Genomic DNA, 10,552 nt, shown 5'->3' with positions numbered 1-10,552 from the left:
CCCTGGGGGAGTAGGCCTAAGCCAGAAGAGGGACATTCCCAAGGGTAGAAAAATAAGCACATAAAGATGGCTTGCATTCTGCCCCTGACCTGACCTCAGATTCCTGGACTGCGAGAGCATGCAGGCCGGGCTGAGGGACCCCCCCAAGTGCACAAATTTCGTGCACTGGGCTTCTAGTCTATATAATAAAAGTTTAAGCGACCATTACAGCAGAACCAGAATGACCGGTTGCCATGATGCACACTGACCACCAGGAGGCAGACGCCCAAAGCAGGAGCTGCCCCTTGGTGGTCAGTGCGCTCCCACAGGGAGAGTGCCACTCAGTCAGAAGCTGGGCTCATGGCTGGCTCCTCCTCCGCAGCAGCTCTAAGGAGCAGCAAGCCAAGTGGTAAGGAGCAGCGAGCAGGCGGGTGGTAAGAAGCGAGGGGTCCCGGACTGCGAGAGGGCGCAGGCCAGACTGAAGGACAGCCCCCCGCTCCAGTGCACGAATTTCATGCACCAGGCCTCTAGTAATAATAATAATAATAAGGTTTAGCCCTGGCCGGTATGGCTCACATAGCTGGAGCATCATCAGGTCACATGCCCAGGTTTCAGTCGAGGAGTGTGCAGAAGGCAACCGATGGGTCGATGTTTCTCTCTCTCTCTTCCCCTTCCTCTCTCTAAAATCAATAAAAACATTTTTTAAAAAGGCTTAAAGAAATTAAAGTTCACTGAGTTTCTTAGAAGTAACACTTCTGAAGTAACACTTAACAATAAGTTCTTGTTACCATATCAATATTTTGTTTGGTTGGAAAGGAATAGTAAATATTAAAAACTAGTACCACTCAATCCCTCACAACATAATTTTAAAAATCATTCATCTTGGACTATGGAATGTATTCTGCTATTCATATATTTTAAGAATGGTTTAGGGACTCATATTACTTGAGATAAAACAAAAAACAATTATTAGAGCAGCACACTGATTCAGGAGCAATCTTTTCAGATTTCTTCCATTCTGTCCTGATTCAAAATTAGTTTCTGCTAACCTAAACTAATACTATTTTATTTACCTTTTTATCTATATCCTTTGCTAACTCACAGAGAGGATACAAAGAGATTAAAATGTACACACAAACAAACATATAAGCCCAAGAGTGAAGGAGTTGAGAAAAATTATATCAATAAATCTGGCTTAAAACAAACTACTACAATTGAGGTACAAGATAATTGTCTTACCTGAAACAACAAGCTAAAAAGGCGAAAATAAGCTGATCTTAAAATACATGCATAAATTCAAAGGATTCAAAATAGTCAAAATAATCTTGGAGAAAAAAAAAACACAAAGCTAAAGAATTCCCAATGCCCAATTTCAGAACTTAATACAAAGCCACAATATCAATAGAGTGTAGAATCAATATGGTACAATATATGATAAGCCCAGAATTCAACCCTCACATTTATATTTAGTTGTTTTTAACAAGGGTGCCAAGACAAATAAGGAAAACATAGTCTTTTCAGCAAATGGTGCTGGCACACCTGAATATTCATATGCAGAAAAATGTAGACACGTACTTCAAACCATAAAAAATATTAAATCAAAATGGGTTAAAGACCCAAATGTAAAAACTAATACTATAAAATTCTTAAAAGATAGGCATAACCTTTGTGACCTTGGATAAAACAATGGTTTCTATATATGACACCCAAAGTAAAAGAAAGAAAAAAAAATAAACCAGACTTAATGAAAGATCAAAAAATTTGGTAATCAAAGGATACCACTAAGCCAGTGATTTTCAACCAGTGTGCTGTGGCCCACAGAAAATTTTAAAACATGCAGTACCTGACTATTAAGTCAGAAACAATGACTTCTTTTTCCTTAGATTGTCAAATAAAAAAATGACAACAGCCCATATAACATTAGCCATCTGTGTGAATGAATCAAAATTATACCTTTTTTTGTCAGATCGACAAAAAATATATATTTTGGTGTGCTGCAAAATTCTAATAATTAGTTTATGTGTGCCTTGAGATGAAAAAGGTTGAAACTGCTACACTAAGCAAATGAAAAGTGTCAGACTATTTTTGCAAATCATATATCTGATAAGTACCTTGTATCTAGACTATATATAAACAACTTTTACAACTAAATAATAAAAAGACAAGTAACCCAATTTAAAAACAAAGAAGATATAGAAATGGTCAATAATTTTATGAAAAGATGTTCAACATTTCTGGTTCCTGGAACAGCATGTAAAAAGATCTTGGAAGTTGTCACTCCCATCCACACAAGAAAAAAGCTAAATTGGACAAGCCAATAACTCTCTAGATCAGTGATGGCGAAACTATGACACGCGTGTCAGAGGTGACACGCGAACTCATTTTTTTGGTTGATTTTTCTTTGTTAAATGGCATTTAAATATATAAAATAAATATCAAAAATATAAGTCTTTGTTTTACTATGGTTGCAAATATCAAAAATTTTCTATATGTGACACGGCACCAGAGTTAAGTTAGGGTTTTTCAAAATGCTGACACACTGAGCTCAAAAGGTTCGCCATCACTGCTCTAGATCCATCAGAGAATTAAAGTCACAGGTCAAACCACTGCCCCCAAAATTAAGACATGTAAACACAGATAATCACAGCTTACTGTAGCAAGAAAACAGGACATAAGTGTTGACAAGAACATGGAGAAAAGAGAACCCTTGTGCACTGTTTGTGGGAATGTAAATTGGAACAACTATGGAAAACAGTATGGAGATTCCTTTAAAAAATTAAAATTACCACTTAATCCAATAGTTCCACTTCTGGGTATTTACGTGAAGGAAACAAATGCACTATCTTGAAAGATATATGCATCCCCATGTTCATGAAAGCATTATTTACAATAGCCAAGACATGGCTCAACCTAGGTGTCCATCAACAGATGAATGAGATTGTGACATGTATACAATGTAATATTACTTACTCATAAAAATGAAGGAAATTCTGCCATTTATGACAACCTGGATGGACCTTGAGGACATTATGCTAAGTGTAGTAAGTCAGACAGAAAGACAAGTACTATATGATCTCACTTGCATGTAGAATCAAAAAGAACCTGAATTTACAGATCAAGAAAGCAGATTGGTGGTTGCAGAAGTGGGGGTGGAGCTGGGGGTGGGAGTGTGTGAAATGGGTGAAGAGGATCAAACTTCCAGTTATAAATAATTAACAGCATGGTTACTATAGTTAACAAGACTGTGTTATAATTGAAAGTTACTAAGAGAGCAGATCTTAAAAGTTCTTATGACTATGGGTGGTGATGGATAACTACTTACTATAATTGTTTCATTATACATATATATCACATCATTATGTTGTATACCTGAAACTAATACAAAGGTATATGTCAATCATATCTCAATAAAAAAATTAATAATAATAGCTTAAATACCTTGAGTGCCTACGAGGGTCCTACACATATATTTATTTGTAAGTCCCAAAAAAATTCTGAGAAGTTGGTAATATTCTTGGCTTTACAAAGAAGTGAAGCCAAAAAACCTTCAAGTTAAATAATTTGCTAGGTAAACAGCTAATAAATCCTAAAACCAGGATTATTTGAAGCCAATTCTTATTCCAAAATATAATCTATTTCATTAGCCCAAAGATGGGAAGTGGATTACACTTTTATGTCAAATCCTATTTATTGGGAGTAAAGGCCAGGATTTATGCTGAGATTACGCTGAATCTCAGGAGCAAGAGATCTTGCACAATCAATGATGTTGCCATAAGCATAGGAGAACATAAAGATAGGCCTCATATTTGCTGTTCTCAAATGGGACCACACTATTTACAAGACTCAGTTACCTTTCCATGGCTTCAAATCTCATGCCAGTTAGTCGCTTGACTCTGTGACTGCCAGGGAACTGTCTTCTCAACTCCTGAAGACAAAACTAAAAAATAATTGGTAAACAAGACTTGAAAAGTAGTAATTATATTACATACACTAAATGGGCTACAAATAATGACCTACATAAGTCTTCAATGTATCTTCTTAAGTAATATCACTAGTGTAATATAATGAAGTGATATTAATCTAATGAATAATGAGATAAAAGGAGAAATCTGAATTATAGTGAAAGAAATCATCAGTTCTCAGACACTAATCACACTAATAAGTAGGAAAATAAGCAGATCATGTGTCCACTAATAACTTCAAATACTACCACCATATTACTCTCAAAAATTGCCTACATAATGTGTTAAGCCTCATTTAAATGTCTACAACAGTTTCCTGGCATTTTCTTCCTAACTATGCATAAAGATTCTTTAGATAAAAATTAAGTTCTTTGGTAGTACTTTTAAGTCCCTGGCACCTACTACTAATACTTTGCTTAATATTTCTCTGTTGAAATTATAATAATCTTGTCAGTACAAACATCCTGATTTGGGGCCTGGAGAAGCCTACAACCTAGGTACGTGCCATTGACTGGAATCGAACCCAGGATCCTTCAGTCTGCAGGCTGACGCTCTATCCACTGAGCCAAACTGGGTGTGTGCAGGAGGCAACCAATCAATGTCTCTCTCTCACATCGATGTTTCTCTCTCTGTCTCTCCCCATCCCTTCCACTCTCTCTAAAAATCAATGGAAAAATGTCCTCAGGTAAGGAAAAACAAAAAACAAACAAACAAAGAAATAATTGTGAAAATTAAAGAAAGCATGATGTAAAGCATTTAGCATAGTACCTAGCAGATACGCGCTCAAAATATAGCTATTATCATTCTCTATTTTAAAAGGAGCATTAGTAATTTAAGTCATGCTCTGCAAATGTTAGGATTTGCTAATAGTTTAAGGTATACATTTACAATATTACAAAACAGTATAACAACATATGCTATGAAAGATATTCAATAACCCAAAAGATAAACTTGTTTTAAATTATCTACTTCTCATTACATACTGTATAATATAGCATAATTCAACCAGTAAGCAGATAACCTTCAACTAATTTATCCTCTTCAGTAAAACTGGAATACTAAATATCTACTTCTCACGATTGTTAAAAAGATTTAAGAACATACTGTGTTCAAAGTACCCAGTTAGGCCTACCTCCCCTTAAGAGTAGCATTGAAAACCAGCTATAGAAAGCATTCTATACAAGCCATATACTAAGTCTTATACATATAATCCATGAAGCATATTAAATATATAATAAAATTAGTTTAAATACCTACCAATGCCAAGTCATCCCGACCATAGTCTAGAGCAGCAATCATCACCTGTTCATATATGATCCAAACTAGATACATAGAGAGAGAAAAAAACTAAATTTACTATAAGATCTTCCAACAGAAACTAGATAATGAATTCTTCCTGTTTGGTATTTTAGAGAAAAGTACTTATAACTGAAAATTATTTACTGTATTTTATCAGCAATTAAGAAAAGAAGGTATCCTTATATGCTTCAGCAATGTAAAATATTTAAGTATCTTATCAAGTAAAAAAAAATTTCCAATTATCTAATACCTTTACTGTTCTAAAGGATTCTTTATGAAATACATTTTGAACAGACCAGGATTGCAGCCCTGAGCTTTAAAACAAAAACGCCTATGTGATGGCTTTACTACTAACAGAAATTATAAAGCCTTCCCAAAATAAAGTATTAGTCTTCCTGAGAAGTTTTTAAAAAGTGACAATCACAGATAATTGCTATAAACACTAGAAAAAATAAGATTTTTTTTAAAAAACTAAGAATGGTAAATAGACATGTGCTAAGCATAAATATAATAAATTAAAAAACTTACTATCATCTCCAAGCTTAGAAGCATATTCATTAATTAATTCCTCTCCAACTTCCACAATTTGCTCACTATTTCTTGAGTTTTCATCTCTCCATTTTCTCATTTTATCTCGCATTTCTGAAAACAAAAAACTTGTTATGTGTGTGTGTATATATATATACACATATATATATTTGATCAATGTCAAAATTACTAAAATGAAGTCAACTTTTTTGATAAAGAAAATAAACTCACACTAATATAAAAGTCCATGTATCTCAAAGTTCATAAAGCAGAATACCAATTTAATAAGAAAGACAGATCCTTTGGAAGACTACAAATATATTATAAATAACGCAACTACCTTTAAAAGTAATGAATGGCAGGAGTCCACTACAAAGATCCTCTATCCCTTTAAGCAATTATGTATCTTAACATTTTTGAGATTCTAGAAAATGTTCAGAATTTGATAAAAGGGATTATTTTCCCCCCAAAAATGCATAAAATTATACAGAGAAATCTCAAAAATTTAAGGTGTTCCTGAAGTTAATCCACTGACTCAAGAATATAAAATTTTCATAATCAGGGAATAATAGTAGCCCTTTAAGAAGCAGACTGCCCATGAACTAGAGACTAAAAGAGAAAAATTGATTCCTATCTGTCAAATATCTCATTTACCAATGGTCTTCAATTTTCATCAGTCTTACTCTACTTATTCATAACCAAACTATTATTGAAATAACTTTCTAGGCCCAAGATGGAGCCACTTTTCTCCAGGTGCCATGTTAGCAAACTGAAACTTAAATAACTCTCAAGTCTCTGTAAATGCTCCACTTGATCAGAAATGCAGCATATCCCATCAACTGGAAAAAAAAAAAAAAAGGAAGTGAAATCTCATGGGATGTTCCATGGGATCTGTTACCTCAAATGTCTTGTTCAGTACTGTGTCCTCAAGAACTAGAACAGTGCCTGGTACAAAGTACTCAAATATATGTTTAATTAACATGCTATTTAGCATATAGGCTAAAGCTAGGTGTGGTTGAGATTGCCCAAAGAAGACATTTAACCTTTTTTAGATCTCTTTGAAGTTATGAGACCTTTGAATTATTTTTTTTCCCCAAAACAAGTACATGTTTACATACACTCAATTTTGCATATAATTTCAGGGAATTCATGGACCACTTAATACCTTTTCCTACATCAGTAAGGAGCCTATATATCTCCAGTCTAATATAACCATTGATAATAAATTAAGAAGAGGATTAAGGAAAGAAGCATTGGAGACACAAAAATTAAAATGCAGACAGATGTAGAGGAGAGCAAAGGAAAGGTCTAAGAAAATGCGAACCTTAATGTTATTAAGAAACCAAGGAAAGAATTTTTCAGAAGGGGGGCTCTGCAATGACAAATGTAGTATAGATGTACAAAAACACATAAACCTGGCATTAGGTCTCCCCAGAAACCTTACTGGAGTGATAGAGCATGGAAACCAATTTGTGGTTGTTTGAAGGACTGAATAAAAAGAAAGGAAGTAGCCCTAGCCGGTCTGGCTCAGTGGATAGGGCATCCGCCTAGGAACTGAAAGGTCCCAGGTTTGATTCTGGTCAAGGGCACATACCTCAGTTGCAAGCTTGATCCCTGGCCCTGATCTGGTGCATAAGGGAGGCAACCAAGCGCTCACATGGATGATTCTCTCTATCTCTCCCCTCCTTTCCACTCTCTAAAAATCAATGGAAAAATATTCTCGGGTGAAGAGTAACAAAAAGAAAAAGAAAAAAGAGAGGAAGAAGAGACACTATGAACAACTAAAATGCCTTTATTTTACAAATTTTTTCACCAAATATTTATTTAGTGCCTGCTAGATGCCAGGCATTGTGCAAGGTATCCTATCCATATCCTGACCAAATACCCTAACCTCAATGAACCCTCCTTATAACTCTGTCCCACCTCCAAATCACTAAATAATAACTCCTCTAATAAACCTCAATAATTTTCAACTGGCTGAATAAATAAACCATATATCCTACTTTTTTTATAGAACCTAATAGAGACTAGGAGAACGTTAGATGTACTATATAGGTCTTTTATAAACATGTGATCACTTCTCCTATAACAAGATTTACAGTACTCTTTGAACTAACCATTTCCACAACTTTAATTCATGATACGATTCAAAGGAATTCTTAAGGACCTAGGTCCAACTGACAGCCCTCATAGAAATATATAAAGAAATTATTCCAACACTAGAAAAATTACTTAGTTTTTTTGGTAACAGTTTATTAATGTTTATTATTAATCTAATTAACAATTCATTTAGTCAGCAAATAAATACTGAGTTCCTCACATAAATCAGGCACTAGAACAAGAGGCCTGGCCCCTCCCTCCATTCTAGGAGAGAGAAAATTTTACAACTTAACAGAACTGGGCGAGCGCTTCAAGAGTATAAAAACACATAGTTAAAGGAGGAGGGGCAGGTTTTGTTGCTTTTTTGTTTTTGTTGTTTTTCTTTCCCTTTTTAAAATTTTGGAGGGATGGGGAAGGGCTGTGGGATAGTCAAGGAAAACTCTTTAAAATATATGACTGTTGGGGGGAATTTTGAGAAATGATGACGTATAATGAGGACAAGAGTGGGACAATGAGGAAAGAACACTCCTGGTGGAAGGAACAGCATGCGCCCAGCCCTAATACAAGAGGCGCATGGCACATTTAGGGAATTCAACAAAAGGCAGCACTGTCAGCTCGGAGAGACAGAATAGTTTAAGTCAAAGCTAGAGACATAGGTGGGAGCCAGATCATTTTTCCTAAGCACTTAGTTTAAAAGCACTTTCACGTGTTTTCTCTCTTGTTCCTCAACAAACTTGTGACGTAGTTATTATTTTAGAATGCCCACAGGGTAGTCCCAGTTACTCAGTTAAATCACCCTGTCGGATGGTACATACCTACTCATTCCTTAAGATTATATACATGACACTACCACCTAAGGAACTTATACTGAACGAAGTTTCCAAACAGCACTTTCTAAAAACAAAAAGCATGATACATTTGCAACACTTTCAAAAAAAACATTAAAAATAACAGCCACCTATCTACCATCCAGCCTAAGAAACATGTTGTGAGAAGCCTTTTAAAACTACATATTGACAGCACTAACCGGTTTGGCTCCCTGGATAAAGCGTTGGCCTGGGGACTGAAGGGTCCCGGGTTCGATTCCGGTAAAGGGCATGTACCTTGGTTGCGGGTTCATCCCCAGTAGGGGGTGTGTAGGAGGCAGCTGATCGATGCTTTTCTCTCATCAGTGTTTCTAACTCTCTATCCCTCTCCCTTCCTCTCTGTAAAAAAAATCAATAAAATATATTTAAAAACAAAAAACTACATATTGACAGGTTTGTCTTCATTCGACTGTGAACTCCATGAAGGTAGGGACTGTATGTTGCTTAATTTCTTATATCCAAGATATAGCACCAAGCGCTTTTCTTGTTTAATATCATGGAATTCTCCCATACGGGTAGCAACACTGAGATTCACGGTGGGCTGGAGGCCACAAAACCAATAATCACTGAATTCGGTTCAAGTATACAGGAATTTTACCTTCTCCCATACATGTTTGCAACTTTGTGATCCTGGAGAGATTTATTCACCACGGGTGAATACAACTTTCAGGACACAGGTGATCAGGCCATTGTTTAACCACTGAAACATGGCATTCCTTGAACACACAAGCTGTTTAAGTCGCATAAGAATTTCAAATACAGATATTTCATACCTTAGAGAAACTCAAGGCTCTTCTCTCAAGCATGTTTCCGGCTCAAGTTTTCCACAAGGGAAAACATCTCTGTCACAGAACTGGCCCAAAGTTTGCTTCCCGACTTAAAGAACACACGTCACCTTACATTAAACCGGGATGGGGAAGAGGTCCATCACCCGTGAGCACATGCCCAAGATACCGGTCCTTTTTCCCTTCAGAAAAGACATTCCTGTGGGAGTTAAGAAGGACGTTCTGCTGTGTATGTAAATGTGTTCTGGGGAGGAGTGGGACCAGGAGTCATTAAAAAGGGAAGATGTCAGAACTCCAGCTTTGCAGAGGAAACGAGACGTAAAGCAGCATGCAGAAAAATGACATCTGTTCACGGGTCTCTACACACCTTTTCTGCACCAAGTTGTAACCCTTCCTACACGGCGCTCAATGCAAGGGCCTTCCAGGTCCTGTACTTCTTGGCTGCAGGAACCTACCCGCCCGCCCCGCGCCGCCCAGGAGCCCCGGGTCCCGCCCGCCTCAGAGAAGCTGCCCTGGGCCCCTGAATTGGTCTTGTCTATCGCTGAACACAAGCGGTGGGGACCCCGCCGACACCGGTGGGCGGCCGGGCCAAGGTACAGATCAGCCTCCACCTCCTCCCTGGCCGCCACCTCCACTCAGCCGGCTCTGAGAGCAGAGAGCTCAGCTCTCCAAGGGCACCAGGTGTCCCGCACCCGTTCCCAGGGCTTCTGGTCTTTCCGCGCCCGCTCCGCCTGCTGTTACCTTCCCAAGTGACATCGTAAAGCTCTGACACCTTCGCCATCTTCTCAGAACCTAGAGGCAGCTGGGGGAGGGGGCGGAGACACGCGATCACGTGACGAATTACGACACCACTTCTCATTGGTTGAGAAAGCGCAGGGGGCGGGATCCGCCGCGCACGTGCGCGCGGCTTTGCGGAGGGGCTGTCGGGCCAGGGGGCGGGGCGAGCTGGGCGGCGCGCGGGCGGTGCCGGGACGTCGAGGACGCCCACGCCGGGTAAGGGGGCGGGGCGAGCGGCGCTGGGAGGTGGAGGATG

General features: G+C 37.9%; 1 protein-coding gene across 1 annotated transcript in view; it reads right to left on the bottom strand.

Annotated features, from left to right (window-relative positions):
- EMC2 (ER membrane protein complex subunit 2) overlaps positions 1-10,350 on the bottom strand; it is a 43,708-nt gene extending 33,358 nt beyond the window's left edge. The window contains exons 1-4 of the mRNA XM_006085207.3: positions 10,261-10,350; positions 5,769-5,882; positions 5,199-5,263; positions 3,831-3,916 (exon numbers count right to left, since the gene is read on the bottom strand). Of these exons, the coding sequence (XP_006085269.1) occupies positions 3,831-3,916; positions 5,199-5,263; positions 5,769-5,882; positions 10,261-10,300 (305 nt within the window). The 5' untranslated portion in view covers positions 10,301-10,350. The remainder of the gene's footprint in view (positions 1-3,830; positions 3,917-5,198; positions 5,264-5,768; positions 5,883-10,260) is intronic.
- Between the last annotated feature and the right edge of the window lie 202 nt (positions 10,351-10,552).

This window comes from Myotis lucifugus, unplaced genomic scaffold (genome assembly GCF_000147115.1).
Source record: "Myotis lucifugus unplaced genomic scaffold, Myoluc2.0 scaffold_17, whole genome shotgun sequence".
NCBI classification, from domain to species: Eukaryota; Metazoa; Chordata; class Mammalia; order Chiroptera; family Vespertilionidae; genus Myotis; species Myotis lucifugus.
Note: the sequence above shows the minus strand (reverse complement) of the source record. Positions and strands in the feature narration are given on the sequence as shown.